Source organism: Aotus nancymaae, unplaced genomic scaffold, assembly GCF_030222135.1.
Source record: "Aotus nancymaae isolate 86718 unplaced genomic scaffold, 86718_ANA_hifiasm-v0.15.2.pri h1tg000058l, whole genome shotgun sequence".
Lineage (NCBI taxonomy): Eukaryota > Metazoa > Chordata > Mammalia > Primates > Aotidae > Aotus > Aotus nancymaae.
Genome location: NW_026988472.1, coordinates 9,185,392 through 9,206,635, shown reverse-complemented (window position 1 = coordinate 9,206,635; position 21,244 = coordinate 9,185,392). Strand labels below are relative to the sequence as shown.

Below are 21,244 nucleotides of genomic sequence, written 5' to 3'. Positions count from 1 at the left end.
GATCCAAATTCATCCCTGGGTCTAATGAGAGATGTCTAAGCTGGCTTATTGCTGAGCACAAAGAGTATTTCCTGCCTGGATTGTGAGAGTCCCACTCAATCTTTAGAGCTCTAAGCTAAATTCCTCTCTGAGGCCAGGCTTCCTGGTGGCCAATAGACACAAAATGGCTTCTCCTCCCTATGCCTTCTTGGGATTCTCAGCTCTGTATCTAGACCAGTCCACCTACCTGCTAATGAGGTTTTCTGCAAGCCGAGCTAAGTGCTGCATCTGGGCATACTCCTCATCAGAGAGGCACTCTTGGGAGTCCTGGGAGTGCAGCTGGGGTTGAGGGGCAGCTTGAATTTCAGTATGCTTGCACTCCCATGTTTTCATTGAGTTCTCAAAGTCCTGGAGATGAATACAGTGGCATATCCTAATGATTGCTGTATCTACTAGGGCACATGACAGATCTGTCTGTGATTCTGACATTTGTGGGCAATGGATATATGGGTAGAGTGGGTAAAGAGGAAGGAGGGCCCCTGACCATTCCCCCTCTCATACCCATCTATATACCTATACAAGTATCCATCATTTTATTCAATATCTCTTCTAGACTCTGTCCTTTTGGCTTTTGTTGTTGTCAGTATGCTGGATTTTGGGATACCAGGCTTGGGTCAAACATATGTCTGCTTTCTAGAAGCTCCTATATGAAGGCATCATGACTGACAAGACAGTGGAGCACCTTTCATGCTCCCTTCTTTACCAAATGTAGGCAATATGTGGTGACACAGTTTAGATCCAGACATATCTAATTTAATTTTGAATCATGTTTCTGTCATTTCCTAGTTATCTGACCATTAGCAAATTATTTAATCTCTCTGGTCCTCATTTTCCTCATCTGTAAAATGGGAATAAGTGTATCCACCTCATAGGATTGCGGGGAGTATCTACATGAGAGAAATGTAAAGTGCCTAGCACAGAATAGGCAGTTTACAAACTGGGCTTCTCTTCCCTTCTCTATTGCTGTTTCTATGGACTTTTCACAGATCAGAGTGCAAGATAATCTCCAAGCATTGAATATGTGATCAATAATAGCACCTTTCTAAGCTTTAGAAGGTATAGCTGAAGTGGATGACATTTATGAATGCAGCATTTTAAGGAATCTTAGAGACACCTAAAGACCATATTCAATGCAGAATCTGTTGCTGAAAGAGAAGATTTTTCCCTAATCATCTGAGGCCTTTAGCTCTCTTTGTAGTGGAGAGAGGAGGATAACCTTGTCCAAAACCAGGGGAGGAAGCTCCTTGTCTATCTTGAACAGTGTTTGCAAATGTCAGTATGTCTTGAGGAGCTTGTTTGCAAATTTGGGTTCCTGGGAACTACGCATCCCTATGTGGTTCAGTGGGTCTAGTGTGGGGTTCAAGAATATGCATTTTTAACCAGAATCTCAAGTGACTTTGATACCAGGGGCTCACTAACATCCCTTGGAGGAATTCTGCTTGAGTGGAAATATTCAGTACTCAAGTGACAGCTATAGATGAGACAGTATAGGAGCCCAAGACAAGCTTTCCCCACTTACCCGATCTCTTGTCAGCATCTGGGCAGCGTTCTTGTATCTAATCTTGATAAGGCCTGGTCTCTGAATCCAGGCCTCCCCATCCACCTGCACTGGGATACCTTCTTCACCATCAATGGTTATCATCACCTCATGACACTGCCAGAGAAAATGAGGAAGAATGGGAGAGAAAAATGAGGCAACTGCTATAGCTCTATCTGATAATTTCATAGTTATGGCCTCGAATGTGTATCTGAAGCGGGACTGGAAAAGATGTGAATCAGATCATCCCAGGAAGAAACAGCTGTTTACTATGGGCCTTTTGCTCCATTGGTCTCTGCCACCTCTGCCTCCAACCTCAGTCAGCACCTTACCGCTTACCAGATAGTCTGCTCACTCCACCCTGGCATTCTTATACCCAGTTAATTCCTGGGGCTGTCCCACATCCTTGGTAGCAGACAGAAATCTCAGCCCCTTCCTGGTGCCCATCCAGCCCCTGCCTACCTGGGCAATGCGATGATGATGCAGATTGATGATACGGGACATTGCCATCTGCACAGAACCAAAGATTGCCACTACCTCCAGCTTCCCATCATCTATTGCAGGAGCCTCATATTCCTGAGAAGGAAGAACTGTGTCACATCTCCCACCCTTGAGAAACCACACCTTGTCTATAACAAGAAGGAATGTTTAAACGCTCCTGGTGAGAATTTTTCTAGCTCATGAAGAGTGGAAAAACTGCATTATTAAAAGGGGAGAAGATGAGGTCAGGAAGCCAATCTGGGTAAAGGGCACTGAACTCTTAGCCAGTTCCCTCCTTGTCCAGTCCAGCATCATAAATCCCCGAGACCAGTCTCATTTGCCTTATGACTTTCTTGGGTGAACTCAGAGTAAAGGGGTCATGGTCAGCTTTCCAGGAGATAGTATTGACAGAATTCCTTGGAGAAAAGAGCATGGCCTTGGCCGGGCACAGTGGCTCACGCCTGTAATCCCAGCACTTTGGGAGGCTGAGACGGGTGGATCACCTGAGGCCAAAAGTTCAAGGCCAGCCTGGCCAACATGGCGAAACCCTGTCTCTCCTAAAAATATAAAAATTAGCTGGGCATGGTGGCCAGCGCCTGTAATCCCAGCTACTTGGGAGGCTGAGGCAGGAGAATCACTTAAACTCGGGAGGCAGAGGTTGCAGTGAACCGAGATCATGCCACTGCATTCCAGCCTGGATGACAGAGTGAGACTCTATCTTAAAAAAAAAAAAAAAAAAAAAAAAAAAAAAAAAAAAAAAAAGCATGGTCTAGATAGCCTTTAAAGGGTCTGTCAGACCTGAGGAATGGAAAATCCAAAGCCCAGGCAACACCTAAGAGTTGACCTTCTCCTGAGGTCTTTGATCGAACTTTTCTGCTCTGGGATGGTAATTGCCCGAAAAACTGATCATGTAGCTGCTGCTAATAAAGGTTCTCAGCCCACCTCCTATTCTCCCATTGTTCATTTTTCACTTAAATCAGCACAGTGCTTCCTTCTGAGAGACCATAGTGGGATCATGCCTTTCTCACTCCCCATTCCTTGTTCCATACTAACCGTGGTTGCTGTGTTGCTTCCCCAGAAGTTGATACCTCCGGCATAGCTGGTAATGTTGAGCACTACAATGCCTTGCAGGTTTGGCAAAGAGATGGGTTCTCCATCACACTGAAAGAAAAGAGTAGCTTTTATTAGGTGGATCTTTAGGTAGTAACATGAAGGAACATTTACAGAGATGGGGAATGGGCTCTGTCTTCTCTTCCATTACATGGAAATCTATCTTCATGCCTTCCTCCCATGAGCTGTGAGGATCATAGAGTTAAAGCTCAGGAAGAACCAGCATATAGGGTGTTCCCAAGGCTGTGAGATTTCCTTTCTCCATACCCAGGAAAGACCATCCTCCTTTCCACTAACCTCTAAATGCACCCGTTCTTCCAGTTTCCTGTAAGTGCGCTGCAAAAGTTCCTTGCTTCCCAGAAGGCCATACCACATCTTGTTCTTAAGGCGGCTACTATAGAAAGGTAAGCATCAAGAAAGATAGTCAGAGGGTGAATGATATATTGATAAATGGGGTAGAGAAAGACAGGAAGGAAAACCATCTTATTTCTCAAATTCCTTCTTACAGAGAGGAGTCATGGTAAATGGTAACTGGACAGCAGTTAATGTAACTAGTATCCCATGCAAACACTTGCAGAAATGGGTTCCTGGGCCCCTTTGAAGCCCCAGTATCCTATCAATAGATGAATTTTCCATTTCTCCTTGCTACTGATATTGGTCCAGATTTGGAAGAAACAGGCTATATTCAGACAGCAATGCTCATAAAAAGCTGTGCACATAGCTGGCTGGTACACACCAGCTACCCTGGTTGTGCTACTCCAGGAGATTTCAGCTGTTTCAAATCAATTTCATTTGAAACATGTGACTCTTAGAATGCAATTTTTTTGAAGCAGGAACTTTTCTGGCAACGTGAAGTTCTTTTCCAAACACCAGATCCATATACTAAATGCTTAATTAAATGCCATGGACTAGATCTAAGCTTAGTAGGGAGATTTTAGAGGAGGAGCCAGACAGAAAAGGATATCAGGTGACTTAAGGTAGAGGTGGGGAGGACAGGGTCTTGCTGACTCTGGGATCTCTGATGGAAATAGGTGGGGAGCTTACGATCACTAGAAATGCTGTATATCATTTACTTTGAGCTTGTAGAGCCACAGAAATGAGCCATCACATGGAATGAGTTTTGAAATGTCAGAAGGCTAGCACAAAATTATTTAGACACTTTTAAACCATTTGTTCTCTGGGCACTTTGGTGTTCTCATCTACAAAAATAGGAGTTTAGGTATATGAAAATGCACAATACCTAGAACAAACCAATTCTGAAAATAAAAGAATAAAGTAGGGGACTTTCATCTCCCAATTTCAAAAATTACTGCAAAGCTACAGTTATCAAGATAGTGTGGTACTTGCATAGGATAGACACATAAATCAATGGAACAGAAGAGTCCAGAAATAAACCCTTGCATTTATGGTCAATTGATTTTGGACAAAAGTGCCAGTACAATTCATTGGGGAAAGGATAGCTGTTTTAAAAAATGGTGCTGGAGCCCGGTGCAGTGGCTCATGCCTTTAATCCTAGCATTTTGGGAAGCCAAGGTGGGCAAATTGCCTGAGTTCAGGAGTTCGAGAACAGCCTGGGCAACAAGGTGAAACTCCATCTCTACTAACTTACAAAAAAATTCGGCATGGTGGTGTGCACCTACAGTCCCAGCTACTCAGGAGGCTGAGGCAGGAGAATTGCTTGAACTCGGGAGGCAGAGGTTGCAGTGAGCTGAGATCACACCACTGCACTCCAGCCTGGGTGACAGAGTGAGACTCCATCTCCAAAATAAATAAATAAATAAAAATGGTGCTGGGATAATTGGATATCCACAGGCAAAAAGATAAACTTAGACTCTTACCTTAGACCCTCACACTATATGTAAAAAATAACTCAAAGTGCATCATGTATTTAAATGTATTAATAAGAGCTAAAACAATACAAACTTTAGAAGAAAATTTAGGAGCAAATTTTAAGATCTTGGGTTGGCAAAGATTTCTTAGAAATGGCACCAGTAGCATGGGCCATGAAGAAAAGAACTGATCAATTGGACCTCCTTAGAATTCAACACTTCTGTATTTCAAAAATACCACTAAGAAAATGAAAAGACCAGCAATAGACTGGGAGAAAATATTTGCAAATCACATATCTGACAAAGTACTTGTTTCTCAACCCAGGCCTGCTTTGAGAAAGAGGTTCTAGTGGCAGTGGCAAGGGTGGGGTGGGGTGTCATGCTTCTTGTTACTTGTACTTTCAATGTACCACAAGAACTCTGTGGCTGACTTAGGTCATGTCTGAAGTATGAAAGTGTGAGAAGGTGCCATACAAGCCAACACTGGGTGGGGTAAAATCAACAGGTCCAGGGGAACCAGGTTAGGAACACCAAGAACAAATAGAGGGATCTTTGATACTTTGCAACCTTGAAAAGTAAAAACAGATCTGCAGCCACTACTGAAACCTGGTTAAGCTCTCACAGACAGAACAAAGATGGGTGATTTGCTAAACTGAGTCAATATAATCTGTTCTCAGTAACAGTTAACACAGGTAGCTGTGTTTACACAGATATCCACAGGCCTGGATTTGAAGGCAGCTCCAAGTTTAGTATGCCAGTGCAGTCATCCAACGTTTGGCTCACACTGTCCCACCAGGCTAATCTTGGGATGTATACATTTTACTTCCCATGTGTCCCTTTCTTTCTATTGCTTGTTTGAGAGGTAGAGAATGTAGGAATATATATATATGTGTATTGTGATTGTGTGTTTGCATGTATGGAAGGGAGTTTCTTTTCCTTACTTGTGTTGTCCTGGGTGTTCATCTCTTCTGGTGTTGAAATCCAGAGAAATTTTAGCATCCAGTCCAATTCCAAAGTAGTTGTTCATGACACATTTTTCTTTAAAACGTCTGCAATTAATCAAAGAAGAGGACAGACATTGGTGCAAGAAAGAAGTGCCACTATCATTGGGCATGAAGATGAATGTGCATGATGGAAAACCAGTGAGGGAAGGCCTCCTCCACACTGGGCACTAAGTGTAACATTTTTTGAGAGGCATGCGCAGATATCTTTTTGTATGAACGACCAGCTTATTAGCTGTAGGAGTGAGTGCCTAGCCAGTTGGGAAGCTTCAGTGGGATTGTAACTCATAGTAAAGAAGCAACATTCATGATTTTGGTCATTGTTGGAGGCCTCATATATGAGTGGCTCATGTTTTCTTCACATACAATATGAAGGGAAATAGAGTCATTGGCTTATTCCCATAAAGAACTTTTTAGTATCCTAGATACAAACATGCCATGACAGTTAAGTCTGCACCACTGCTCTCAGTGACGTCTGACATCAAAGGGCAAAGTGACCACACATTTGAGGGAGAAGACTGATAAAAGGGGGTAGATATGAACATAACAAAAAAGCCAAGCTGTTTTTCAAGTCTCCTGTGTCTATCTAAGGTGTCAACATCAAAACCAGTGGTGCGCCATAGCCAGTTGGCACCAGCTCATGTAAACTGATTATGCATATCTCTTTCCAGCTCCACATTCAATGGCATTATATCAGCAACTTAAATAGGCCATGGTGGAACGGTTTACACCATAAATGAATCAGGGCTTTCTCCCCCAAGAGAACAGGTCATTGAACACTTGCCAGTGCACTATTGATCAAAATTCATTAGGTAGATCCATGAGAGCTCAGACATAAACTTGAGCTAATGGTGAAGTGTGGGGGTGAGAATGCGGATTGGAGACAGGAATAAAAATCATTTTCTTAAATAAATTATTTAAGAAAACATAAATAATTGCTAGCTGTATCCTTTTGAGAAATTAAAATGGATACAGTTTAGCTGTTTAATCTTAGATTACCTTTTTATTCATTACTAAACTGACCCTACATCTCTCACATGAGATTTGCCTCCCTCAACCGCAGTCCAGAGATTGGAGTTTCTCTAACTAATGTCCAAACTGATCTTCTTAATGGAACTCAAAATGAGTGAGTGTGGCAGAACTTGGCTGCTGGGGATATTCTAAAGAGGTAGAACTGGTGAGACAGATGTCCTTAGATTTGCTGCCTAGTCCCCTAATGACCATTTAGTTTTTAGTATCGTCAACCATTTACTGGTAAGGGCAACAGTAAAAAAAAGCAAGTCCTCTGAAATAACAGCTAACATTTATTAATTGTTTATAATAATAATAACTGCAAATGCATATAACCCTTAACTATGGATGCCGCCAAGCACTGCTCAGTGCAAGCACTTTTCATATATAAATGTAATAAATACAGCAAACCCATGATGCAAGTTCTACAATGGTCTTTATTTTACATATGAGAAAACTGAGGTTCAAATTGGTTGAGTCACTTGTGTAGGTGATAAAGCTAGTAAGTAGAGAAAAGATTTGACTATGGATATCCTGTGCTCTTAACAAGAGAAAGAAAGAAGCCATTAAATGGTGATAGAGTTAAATACTTACATAGTTTCAGGTGTAAAATGTAAGTGATCCAAGTTAAGGTTGTCTAGGTCCTCACTTTCGAGAGAAGATATAGAAGACAAAGTGCCACGACGAGAGCCTAGACACAAAAGACATCACTTGGATGTCATATACAAACAAAAAAGCCCTTTCCCCTCACTTGTATTTCACCCTATTTTCTCTGTGGAGGTAGGGTCAAGCTCAATGACTTTCTCCTAGATAATATTCATGGTTCTCATTCCAAAGAGGGATTCTCCTGGATGGATAGGGACTTCCACTGAGAGAAAAGTAAAGCTGGGCTGCTTGCTTGCTGGCAGTGAAAACAGCTTCAAAACTTGTATTTCATCAGGACAGCCTCTTCAATGTTTGTAATAGGATCATTACTCTGGACATTGGCCTGGGATCTTATAGTGTGAGTTTCTGGGAGGGGGGCGGTATCTACTGCAGGATTATGGCTAAAAGAGGATGCATGAAAAATACATATTCTTTGGGAACTAAACAACAGTGATGAAGGCTAGAATAAGGGAAGAAGACACAAAGATCCTTACGACGTCGTGGGCTTGTCTGGCTAATATCTTCTGGGTCATCTTCCAAGAAGAAAGTTGAACCAAAGTTCTTAACAGATATTGTCTGTCTGCTTTCCTCATCCAGAACTATAGAGAAAAGTGGGAGGAAGGCAGGCAAAAAAGAAAGGAGGAAGGGAGGGAGGAAGGAAAGAAGGAAGGAAGGAGGAAGGAAGGGGAGAGGGAGGATGGAAGGAAGGAAAGATTAATACACTTATTGAACATTTATTGAGCATCTATTTTGTTTAGTTAATGGGTAGATGATGGAGACTCCCATTTGACCATCACGTCTCCTCCATGATACTGTTTGTAGTCTCAGCTTACTTACAGTGTTTCTGTGTTTTCATATTTATGCCTGAGATTTCTTTGTTTTACTGGTTACTCTTTTTTCTGTTACCCAGTACATGTGGTTGGGAGTAGAAGCTTGTGGCTGTGGATTGGGGTATCAGCATGAGAAACCCTCTGCTCTTCTACCTCCATTCTATTAGTTCATTTACTTACATGGCTTTTGTCCACAATTGAGCCTCTAGGACTGTGCCACTCTTTCACTCAAATGTCTCATTCCACACCTAGAACATTTGGGAAGTCTCTTTTCTTTCACCAGTCTGTATGTTGTGTAGCTCAGATACTCAGTCTCATCCTGTGTCAAAGCTCATAGGTTTAACCTCTACCCCTACCAGAGGGATCTTTTTCTATCTCATAGCCACAAACTACACCTCTGAATCTAACATATGTGTTGATGGAGCAGACTGAGGGTTGCTTATGACAGTTATGGCTACATCAGTTTAATCTGATCCCCACTGCTTGGAAACTAATTATATAAATAAAGGCAAATTGACTATTTAATCCTTCCACTGTGCAGAAGGGAAATTTTTGTTCTTTCTTGGAAACTTGGCTTAAGTTGTACCTGAAGGTACCAAGGCAGGGCAAGACACCATGGCTAAAAGTCAAGGGCCACCCAAAGGGACTTCCTTGCTGCATGGGACTTCTGCTCAGTTCCAATAGCTCAGTTAGAACACTCTCGGTCTTACACCACCTTCTGATCTGTTTTTCAAAGAAGTATTGTGGGAAAGAAGTAGCAAAATGTTCAATGAAGAAACTGAGGGAGTTGAAGAGTTTTCATACTGAGTTGGGAAGTCTGCAGACTGTCGTGAGTTCTGGGCAATGGCAGTTAATGCCAGAATTGTCAGGACCACTCTCAGGGCCCTTGTGCCTGATTAACACTGTGCAACACATGCAGAGATGAACACCATTTTTTTCTAAAATAGTCATAGCCTTGGCGCTTGGAAAGAAACAGGAGCAGGAGGAAAAAAGGTCTTATGGCTGGTGGTAGAAGCTGATAGAGCTTTGAGCCAGGCCACTTAACATCTATTAATATAATTGTTTTGGATGAGTGTTGGTTTCCAAAAATGAGTAGCAGGAGTTGACTGTCTGTGAGGTAGTAGGAGCCAAAAGGGCAGCTTAGCAGGACTGAGGCTTTTCAAATCAGCAGTATGAATATTAACTTTGTATGCAATATGAATGCAGAATTTAGGCAACTTTTTGTAGCAGAGTCAGATAGCAAACCCTGAGTCAGTGAGGCCAGTAAACCATCCTCTGGAACTTTTTCTTTCTCCTACCTCAGTCACTACAACCCTGGCCACCTTACCTTGTTCAACTTGGAATATGATGAGTTTCAAGGATTTCTGGAGATTCTGAGCCTTTGTGGTCAGCTCCAACTTGTATTTGGCTATGTGGTCTATTTGAGGAATGAAGGGCTTCCCGTCTGCCTTGCTGCTGTCTCCAGGTACTGTAGCACTTTTCTCAACAGAATTATCTGCTGCCTCCTCAGCCAGAACATCCATCACGACACTGAGCTTATCATACATTAAGTCACTCTAGATAGAAAGGAAGGAGACAGGACATTGTAATGAGGGACCCATGCTTAGGACAGAATGAGGAGTGGGGATGATATGAGGAAGGGTAGGGAGGGGTAGAAGTTGTACATAAATGCTGAGCATAGAAAACTACATGTGAGAAGATGACGTACTTAGAGAAAAAAGTAGGTGGGCAGATGTGATGAGATAACCAAAGGGTGTGAGGGGATCAAATACATATTTGTTTCTGAATGTCCCCATGCATCAATATATATAGCCGAGTCTTTCTTGTGTCAGACTGGCCTATAAAATGACATGTAAAATGCAAACTCGAGGAAAGACAAACATTTCTGGATTTTCATGGGCATGCTCTTATGGATATGAATGTGTCCTTGCTTGGGTGCTTGGTATGTGTCTTTGTATGTGTGTAGGTTTGGGGACCTACATCTGCTGCATGATTTAAGGCCTTGATTCTCAGCTCCATCACTTAACAGTTTGTGATCTTTCTGTCTCCATATTCTAGGGTAGTTGTGAGGATTAAATACATTAATACATTAAAATCAGAATAGTCCTTGACACAGAGTAAGTGCTATGTAAATGTTGGCCATCGTTGTTATAGAGGTGAATGTGAATGTATTTGTAGTGTGTATTTCTATGTACATACTTTCAGACATGTTCTGGTGTACAACCATGTGCATACCTGCTTGATGTACACTTGTGTCTAGTTGTGGGCAGATGCTTGGCATGTGCTTAGGTAGATGGCATGTGTGTATGCATGCAGAGTGCCATCCTTCATTTAGCAAAAGATGGAAGTTGATGAGGTTGGCCCTTCCTCATCAGGGAGGCTTAACAGTGCCCCTCCTTTTTTCTTTTACAATTCCTGGTGGCAAGCGTGTTTGCTTTTTATTAAAAGGAGCCCCTGGCTGCTCCACAAAGAGTATAAGACAAAAGGAATGGAAACTTACTTTCAAAATCACAGACTCTATTGCTGTATTGTTCTGTTTTATCTGACCCCAGGCCTTTACAATATCTAGCACAAAATCTTCCACAGCTGAACACAGGAATCTGGAAAGATAAGATAGATGGCACAGTGTTACATGAACCATGAGGCCCAGAGCCCTTCTCTCTTATGTCATCAGTCCCCATCTTCCTCCTCCTCCTCTTTCTTTCCTCTCTCTCTCTTACCCTCTCCTCCCAGTCTTTTTCTCTCTGCATTTTTTTCTGTTCATATGGTGAAATGTGTTCCATCCTCACTTTAGTCCAGTTTCACACCACTTCCCAAGTCAAGTGCCTAAGAGAATTTGACCAGCATTTCTTAGTACTAATTCTGAATTTCCAGAAAAGAGAATTCACTTGGTCCAACTTGGGTCAGGTTTTCACCCAGGGTCAATCAGCTATGTTTCAAGGGCCCAGCTAATTTAGCACAAGCAGTTATACTGGGAGGACTCTTCCTGTGGGAAGTTTTTCTCAAAGGAGAGTGAAGTTGATTGGGCAGGAAGTCCCTAAGTCCCAGGAGGAACCAATGACCCATATATTTAGAAGGGGGAATGTGTTCCTCAGGTTATGAGACAGCAGCTATAGGTAGATTCTACAGAGACCTTTCTTGATGTCAAAGATGGAAAGCAAGGTGTCTATACTATAGGGAGCTATGCTATGCTCTTAAACAGGGAAAATGTTGTGTTTCCCTACTATAATCCTCTTTCCAAATCTCTGGCTTGCAATTTTGACTTTTTGGAGCAGCAGAAGCCTTCACCTCAATGTTATCCTTCTTTCCTAAACTTTCCATTCAGGTGATTTGAGTTGGGAGAAATCTGATTTGGGAATATAAACATATGTTTTCCTTGGCCTCAACACCCCCACCTATCAAAATGAGTCCCATGTCTGACCTGGGAACAGCCCCGAAGGGTGAGAGCCAAAGGAAGACTGACCTGGTTGCAATGATTACCTCTGTGTGGTACTTGGCCTTCAGGATTTTGTTCAACTCAGTAGCTGCAGATTCTACGTGTTGGATGGCAGCAGCCTAGGGGCAAAAGGAGTTCTTAGTCCTGGACTCTTAGTACTATAACAGTGTGCTGCCCATCCGCATCCCCCACAGCCTTATTAGTTCTTACTGACTCTACCAGCAACTCAGCTGCCTCTCTAGAAATGATTGTGATCAAAGAATTCTTGTTGAAGGTCAACAGAGATGATCTTAGATCTATGCTCATTCTAAATATTTAGATGTATTTCATTTTCTCTTAATAATCAAGACCTCATATTAAGGAGGTACTATTTGTTTCATGTTTCAAATGAACAAGCAATTTCATATTACATAGCTAGTAAGGAATAAAGCTAGATTCAAATCGACTTCTTTTCAATTCTAGAATGTAACTTATTTAATAGTATTACTATTAATAATAACAGCATCCACTTATATAGTACTGACGATGTGCCAGGCTCTGTTCTAACCCACATGTATATGTTTTTTCATCTAATCCTCATAACAACCCTATGAGATAAAGACTATTATTATCTCCATTTTACAGAAGAGAAAGCTGAGGCACAGAGAAGGGAAAGATGATAAGTTGTAGAGCCAGGATTCAATTCCAGGTGATCTGGCTCTTGAGTCTGTGCTCTTAATTACAACTTCTATTCCTTCTTCTCTATCACCCTTGACATTCAAACATCTACCAAGACCTTATAATTCTATTTTTTCAGTATTTCTCAAATGTATCCACTTCTACTCATCCCTGCTACCACTTCACCAGTCCAAATTACCATCGCCTCTTGCCTAGACAATTACAACATCTCCTACCTTTTCTCCTTTCCTCTAGTCTTTTATTCCTTCAATTGTTTCTCCACATACCATGGCACTCCTCTGCTTAAACCCCTTCTCTTTGATAGCAGACTGAATAGATGACTGGATATGTGATAAAGCATGCATAGGAAAATGTTAGTAGTAGATCTACCATTTCAACTTTCATAAATGTAGAAATTTTCATAATAATATAAGAAAAACTCCTTCTATAATTCTAATGGCTCTTAGGATGAAACTCAAACTTCCTACTGAGGTTTATCAGGCCCTTCCTGGCCTGGCCCCTGATTACTTCTCTAGCCTCATCTTTAGTCATTCTCACTGAATGCCCCCTCCCTGGCCCCTATGCATTAGCCATTATGAATGTATTTCAGATATGTGAATATTCCATGCTCTCTATTGCCTTTGGAACAATACACGCTGTTCCATCTGTGTGGAACAGGCCTCTCCTTTCTTATTCTCCTGGTTAGCTCCCTCTGGATCTCATCTCTTCTGAAACGGCACTCCTTCTGAGTGGCTTTTCCTGATTTCCCCAGACTGAGATAAATCTTCCTGCTATGTGTTCCCAACCCCCTCTACTTCCTTATATACTAACACTCATACTACTTGATTAAAATGATTTATTTTCCCATCTCTTCAAGTAGACTATGTCATTCTTCTTTACCCACTAGCATATACAAACAGTTCCTAGAACAATATCTCACATATGGTAGTTACTCCATAAATATTTTGAATGAATAAGTAAATGGGTGAATGAATTATATCCCCAATGCTTAACACAGTTCTTGGTAAATAGCTGCTAACTGACACATCACCAACCCTCAATGATCTCATCCTCTTCCATGGACAATGCCAAAGCTTCTCTCTGGGTTTTGCCGATTATTTCACTGTGTAATAAAGATGTTGGTCTGAATTACAGCTGAACAGTAGTTACCTCAAATCGTGGTACATCCATTTCAACCTGTCCTTTTAGCAGTGGGATCTGTCTGGGAGTCTCACGGATCATCACACTCCATCTGAAATGAATTTCAAAGACAGATATTTAAGGATCTGTTTCATCACTGGTAGGAATTAATGTTTCAAAGGTGAAGATAGAAATAAAAATGTTTATGTGGTGAGGGGAGGTGGGTTGTACGGTGTGCCCAAGCTATCTCTGGTCACCTAATCTTAAGGTATACCATAAGAGAGACCTCTGTCTCATGACTTCTATAGGCCAGTGTGATGGAAATCACACTTCCCTTTACAGGGTTCTCATAGAGCAGTGCTACTTCACCAGAGATAACCATCAAGATCACCTGAGGTGCTTTTGCACAATACACAATCCAGGGCCCTGCCCAAGACCTACTGAAATCTTTGTGGTGGGGCCCAGGTTGATGTTTTAAAAGAGCTCCCCAGGAGATCCTTATGGGCAGCAATAAATCAAATACTCATATATGCACCAGCATAGAAAGTCTTTTTTTCCTCAGGAGATAGAATAATACTCTCTCTTCTCTAGAGCAGTGACAATGTAAGCAAGTTATTTCTAAACTCTCCCTTCATCCCTTCTTTAGTTTCTTTGAAAATCTGATGAAATTATAGACTTTTCTCTAAGAGAGAATATGCTTAAACAGATCCTTGGCTCTGCAATTTGAAAAGGGTTCACAGAACCCTTGAACTTTGTCCATGGGGCCCCTACTTTAGAATCCTTTAGTTTTTTGGTGGTTTTTTTTTTTTTTTTGAGACAGGGTCTCACTCTGTTGCCCAGGCTGGAATACAGTGGCATGATCATGGCCCACTGCAGCCTTGACCTCCCGGTAGAATCCTTTAGTTTTGAAGAGGGGCTTCAATGATGTTTGAAGGATACATGGTAGACCCTGGCTTCCCAAGAGACAAGCCCCACACAACTCACAAACTGCTCTGCACTGAAGCCAGAAAGGAAATGAGGCTCTATCAGAGAGGTTAAAGTATTCCTGATTGAAATGATGTAACTGATGTGGGACAGGAACAGGCATAAGGGCCTGGTCTTTCGGCCACTTACCTGTCTAGAAATCTCACACTGGCCTGCTCCACTCTGTTGAGAATGTCCAGAGGTGACTTGCTTTTGTTCCAGAATGCACCCCAACCCAGGACGCGAGCCAGATCATTGCCGGTTCCAAGTGGGATGACTGCCAGCTGACACTGCAAGAACAAAAGGATATACCCTTTTCAGACAGTCCTACCAAGCTTCACCCATGAAAGAACCTAGAGGGAACTCTTTGGGAAGAATTATGGTCTTAAAGCCAGTGGTTTTAAGGAACTTCAGATTCTGGGGAAGGCAATGAGAGGATGTTTACAATTGGGTGAAATTTTCCCTAAGGCGTTGGACCCCAATATTAACAACAAAGAACCTACTAAGTAAAGAGAAAAATTGCTGGAATATGTCAATATTCATGGCCATGCTTATAAAAGAGAAATATAGCTGTGAATTTCTATCTGGGCTGGGCCAAGGAGGTGAAGTACCTCAGGAGACAAAACTACTAGAGTGAGAAGAGCAGGGAGCTGCCTAGCAAGGAGACATGGAGGAAAGTTTCTGCCACTCTTGAGACTCAAGAAAGAAAATCAGTGGCCTCAGGAGGGGAAGGAAATTGGGGGACGAGTGCTGTCTATGATCACTTCTGTTTTGTTTGCTCTCTTCCCCTTCAGCTCTTCACTTTGAAGCCTAGGGAATGGAACACTGCACATTCCTTCTGTCAACTTTACACAGATAGACAACCAGAAAATAGTCTAGATGAACAGGCTTAGATTGGGAATCTACCAGTCAGGATGACTATGAAACCTGTGGGAAACATATTTTACAGAGATGGAGGGTGAAGACTTCAGACTTCTTGGGATAGGCAGCTGCATACCCCTACTCTTTCTAGCAATGGCTAAACTGAGTTATCCAGGGACTTACCCTTTCATGTAATCCAAAAGCATCAATCAGAGATAAGACCCAGCTCACACTGCCATCTCCACCACAAACCAGAATGCGAAAGCGAGCAAAGTTCTTGAACATGCACAGCCTGGAAAGACAAAGAGGAAAGGAGGTCATTTCATGAACAGCTGGGTTTTGTAACTTTTCCTACAATGCGTCAGGACACAAGGATCGCTGCTTTGGCACTCTGGTAACAGACTACCTGCCTTCGTTCCCTTATCCCTTATCTCTCTGTGTATCTAAGACCATAGACAACCCCAGAGATCAGGCTTTGCCTCAACTCATCCTCGTTCTGTGCCCAGCTTTGCTCTGGAAAACACTAGTCACCTAACCAAACCCATTGGCCATTGGCCACTTGTATGGTGGCCAGTGGCCAAGGGGCTCACAGGAACCAGAACTGAGCAGCCAGATGGTCCCAAAATGTAACAGGTCTGTAGTGGAGATATATCTATTTGGGCCCAGGAAAGAGAGTGGCAGGAAAAGTAGATAGCAGTATCCATTTGCCTCTTTCTCCACTTCTGGTTGAAGCATAGTTTTACTTTTTCCAACCAGAAAAGATAAAGCAAATCTGAGAGGGGCTTGGACATGGGCTTGAAGGGATTTCTGGGAGAGGGCTAAAAGTCCTCCTACCAGCCAACCCAAAAGGCTCTGTAGTTATGTGTTTGTGTTCTAACTTGAGAAAATATACCTTTCCTGCCCAAATACAAGAACTGATTCCAAGAAGCCTATCCTAGTTTAGAATGTATAGAGGGAAGACTCCCTTACATACACATGGGGTACATGCTTACCCTGCTTCAGGTCCACCCTTCAATAGGTCAAACACTTGAGACGGGTTAAGATATTGCTTGAATTTTCGGAGGAAGACAATCCCTTGGTGATCTCCACTTTTGGAGTTGATGAAGATAAGCAAGGGACATGAACAGGTTGATGACCAATCAAGATTCCAGAAGTCCGAAGATACTACTAATTGACCTGAAAAAGAAGAAAAAAAAAGAACAGACCCGTTGAGATGGAAGTGAGACATGACTTATCACATTTTGCAATAACTTTTTGAATATGAGTCTCAGTCTTTTGAGAATGAGGAGCAGAGGAAAAGTCAAGATACCACCCAGAAGGGCTTAAAAGTATTTGTCCAGCTGTGGGTGGGAGGAGGTGGGTTGAGAAGACTCATTTGTTTTAGCCTGGGTGAAAGGGAGCCTGAAGGAAATCTACTTGAGCAGATTTCATTACTGGTTTGCCTGGAAAAATCAAAGGCAGGTTTCCTCTATGGGCCAATTCCCACTCTCTGGCCAGTGCAGCTTGAAGGCATCCTAAGCCAGCTAGCCAGCCATGCACCAAATTTTTAGGACTTGCCAGGACTCACAGCTACAAGGGGAATCTTGTACAAGCTGGGTCCCTTCAGTAGCATAGCTCAGAAGTAGTTACCTTCCCTGAACACGTTATGCAAAAGTAGTACCCCTTTCAACCATTTTTTACTAAAGTAATATGTTGACACAATGGTAGTTAAAACACATTAATCCCTTCATTCAATAAATATTATGAAGGGCATTTTCTGTGCCTGCTTTGTGTCTTGAGACTATAGTGGTAGACAAGATAGAAATAGTCTCTGCCCTTGTGGAACTTATATTTTAATGAAGGTGACAGACCATAACAAATAATTATAAAAAAGAATTTGTCATGAAGAAAGATAAAGTAAGGAAAAGGGGGTAGAGATTGGAAGGGGTGTTATTTTAGACAGAGTGGTCAGGGACGGCTTCTCTCAGGAGGTGACATTTGAGATGAAACTTGAATGAAGTGAGAGAGTGAGCAATACAGATATCTAAGGAAGAGTTTTTTGGTGGGGAGCAGGAAGAAGAATAAGTGCTGGGACCCTGAAAAGGGAGACTGTCTGGGGTGTCCAAAATATACTGTGAAGGAGAAAATGAGCAAGGTGCAGAACAGTGTGCATGGTATTAAAGGGGGTGGATAATAACATCTATATTTACTAGTATATACACGAAGAACTACTGGAAGGTATTTAAAAAATAATGGTGGTATTTAAATGTGAGTGAGGATATGGGGGCTGTAAGAGATTAAGATGATCAGAGAAAAGATAGCAGCATGACTTTTCATTAAATATTATGTGTGTATGTGTATTTCTTTTTTAAAAAGCTGAACCATGTGAATCTATTAGCTAGAGAAGAATTAAGAAATAGGATAAAAGAATTCTATTAATGCTGTCTATAGATTAAATAGCCATGAGGGTGTAAACTACAGTGAGCATAGGAAGCTTCTAAATAAAGAGAAAATTCTGTGATTGAGGCAACTTGAACTTCAGCATAAAACCTCATTTGGTCACAGATGGGAAGACAATGCGAAGTAGCCTCAGCAGGAAGGCAGTCCCAGGAGACTACAGAGGCAGCCCCATCTAGCATTTTCCCCTGAAGAAGAGAAATCTGAATTTGAGCAAGGCCAAGTTTATCAAGAGAATCCTGTGAACAAGGTGACAAAGATGGGTGCCACTGAGGGCTGAAATATAATAATGTTAGGAAGATTTATAACCAGGTAAACAATCCTTCCCACAAGATTGCTTTGAATAGACTGATGTTAATCATAAGGGAGTATCCAGTATTATTCCACAATTTTAATTGACAATTCACATGGAAACATAGAAGGCTGGCTTGTGAACTTTGAAGTACTCAAAGCTGGAGGAAGAGATACTGGATGACAGAATCAAGATTGAAAAATGACCTCGACAGGCTGATCAGTCAAAGTCCAGGGATGAAATTGTAAAGGGAAGAAATATAAAGCTTGCCCTTTAGGCTCGAGGACATAAATTGTTCCAGAACAGGACAATACGAACTTGACTTGGCAGCATCAAGTGTGAAAAGAGCTTAGGGGATTTAGTTGACTTTAAGCTCCTGATGAGTCAACAGCCTGAAAGAACCTTTCAAAAAAAGCTCATGTTTCTTTGAGCTGCATTAATACAACCACAGTTCCCTAAACAGGGAGCCAACAGTCCCAATCAAATTTATTCTGTTCACTCCACAGAAGGATGCTAAATTGGCATAGGTTGGCTTACCATTCTCTTCCTATACTTTTAAAATCCTCCTTTACAAATGTTAACTCATTTAACCTTCATGACACACCTGAATACAATTATCATTCCTTATTGGCAGAAAACAAATGACAGATTAATTAAGAGAGGTTAAGTAACTTGTCCAGAGGCATACATTCAATTATGGAGTGTGTTTCTGGGACTAGTAGTATCAGCAGCATCTGGGACTTGTTAGAGATGCAAATTCCTGGGCCCCACGGAGATCTACTGAATCAAATGTTCTGGAGGTAGTGCCCAGAAATCCGTGTTTTAACAAGCCTTTCAGATGCTTCTGATACAACAACCACTACACTTCACTACTTTTCCTCCATATGAGCCAGTGATACTCTTAGTCATTGCTCGGCACTGAGCCTTACATATAGGCAGTGTTCAGTAAACATATTAATGAATTCATGTAACAAATCTTGACTGTGTGTATATCATATACCCAGTTCTGAGTCAAGTGATAGGGGTACAGAGAGTTCACAGTCTGGGGTGGAAGACGGACACCATTATAATGTCATGTGTTAGGTACTTTGAGATATGTGTTCTTGGTTTATAGCAAAAGAAGTAATTGATTTGTTTGGGGGAGTGGGAAGAGGCCATTACAGAAGCTGTCAAACAGAGAAGACAAAATGTTTTGATTTTGAGCTGGACTCTAAAGGATGAGAGAAGGAATTTACCAAGCAGACTGGATAGGAAAAAGGGATAATTGGAAGGAATTCTCAGAAATTAGAGTCTATTGACTGAATAAATACATGTGTGAATGAGTGGGTTGACTCAATGCTAGCAAGGCCTTTCTCAGAAAGTCATGAGCTGTATGCCTTCATGACTTTAGCTGAATGCTGAAGAAAGGATTCTCTAGCTCAGCCAGGGGGCATTGAACCAGATCATCTTTAAGGTCCTTACATCACTAAGATTCTATGACTGGAAGATTCAAAAGATTCCTCTGGGATGGGACCTTCCAGTAGGAAACTTACCCATTAAAGGGCACATGGCCACAGCCAAGAAGCTAGGAAGAGTCAGGAAGATAGGGAATTCTTCAAAGACATTTCAAAGAAGACCCAGGACAAGTAATGCATGATAGAAAGAAGTGCTGGCAGAGTGAGATCAATTGGATCAAGATTACAGATGACTAGGAGGAAAAGCTAAAAGCTAACTCATGGGGTGTTAAATAAGACACCACACAAAAAGAATAGATTAGCCCACGTGCTCCTAAGTAATATTACATTATTAATGGACAGAAAAAGAAAGTAACAGTGCCATTATTTGGCAATCTACAACAAGAATAAGAACTGATATAGGATAGGAAGAAACAAATTTTTAAAACACCAACACAAGGACAGGAAGCACAGAATATGTTTGGCCCAGTTACAAAGGAGAAGTGGCAACCCTCTTAACACTTATTTGGGGTGATTAGTGGCATGCTGAGGTGGGCCATCTGCTTAAAGACATCTTCGTCAGGTCCCTGTGGGGTTGAGCAAAATGTCTCAGATTCAAAACTAGGTTGATTTCACTAGCAGCCTGATTTTGCTCAGTTGACCAGTTTGCTACTTTTCCTCTTGTATCAACCGCATCTTCCCCTGGTCCCTCATTCTCCTATCTAGGCAAGTATCTCTTATTTACTAAGTCATCAATCTTATCACCTCTTTGGTCAACTACCTGGTGGGTGACTCTATGTGGATAACTATTTGAGTAGATCTGAGAATAATATATGCATGTATACCTGAGTGAATTCAGTTTTATGTCTGTACATGTCATTATGGGGACTCATTCCATGTACTAAGGTCCAGCTATATCTGTGTTAGGGTTGGAAAAATAACTGAAAGAGTCTACGGTGGCTCTGTGTGTGTGTGTGTGTGTGTGTGTGTGTGTGTGCGCGCACTCATATATATGAGCACACAGATACACATGTGGTATGTCTAGTTCTAAAACTATGTCGTAATGGCTACAGGAATCTTTTCCCCCTTCTGTTCTCAAAGGAAACCATCCACTCTTCTTTCTTTGCTTCCAGCTGATGCTAGCTCTTCCCTGGCAATGAAGTGAGCAACTAGCGTCTATATGGAGATAATCCGTAAGTGAGTGAAATGAGGGTTCATTAATCACTCTTGGACAAGTGGATATCCCACATGTCAGAGATGGACAAATTAGAAAATTAGAGAAATATAGATTAAAATATTCCAGGAAGAATTTGAACTTTCCTCCAGTAAGTGAAATTGACCCTACGTAGAATGAAACTAACCATACACAAACTGAAATGTATGAGCAGTGTATCTCTTCTCTGGCTTAATGAAATAGTAGCATGCCAGTGTTAACTATATTAGATTTCTAAATTTCTTAGTGTTAGTAAAATAGGTTAGGTCTTTTAAGCTGTGATACGTGATTTTGATCTTGACAGCTCTCACTCTTTAATAATAAGTAATGT

The 21,244-nt window shown here is 41.6% G+C and overlaps 1 protein-coding gene across 1 annotated transcript in view; it reads right to left on the bottom strand.

Moving 5' to 3' along the window:
• DGKK (diacylglycerol kinase kappa) overlaps positions 1-21,244 on the bottom strand; it is a 92,080-nt gene that overhangs the window by 7,646 nt on the left and 63,190 nt on the right. Inside the window, exons 10-24 of the mRNA XM_064364603.1 lie at positions 16,532-16,715; positions 15,723-15,831; positions 14,829-14,968; positions 13,746-13,827; positions 11,946-12,037; positions 10,983-11,082; positions 9,810-10,038; positions 8,147-8,251; positions 7,602-7,698; positions 5,937-6,044; positions 3,464-3,560; positions 3,110-3,217; positions 2,039-2,152; positions 1,559-1,693; positions 227-387 (exon numbers count right to left, since the gene is read on the bottom strand). Of these exons, the coding sequence (XP_064220673.1) occupies positions 227-387; positions 1,559-1,693; positions 2,039-2,152; positions 3,110-3,217; positions 3,464-3,560; positions 5,937-6,044; positions 7,602-7,698; positions 8,147-8,251; positions 9,810-10,038; positions 10,983-11,082; positions 11,946-12,037; positions 13,746-13,827; positions 14,829-14,968; positions 15,723-15,831; positions 16,532-16,715 (1,861 nt within the window). The remainder of the gene's footprint in view (positions 1-226; positions 388-1,558; positions 1,694-2,038; positions 2,153-3,109; positions 3,218-3,463; positions 3,561-5,936; positions 6,045-7,601; positions 7,699-8,146; positions 8,252-9,809; positions 10,039-10,982; positions 11,083-11,945; positions 12,038-13,745; positions 13,828-14,828; positions 14,969-15,722; positions 15,832-16,531; positions 16,716-21,244) is intronic.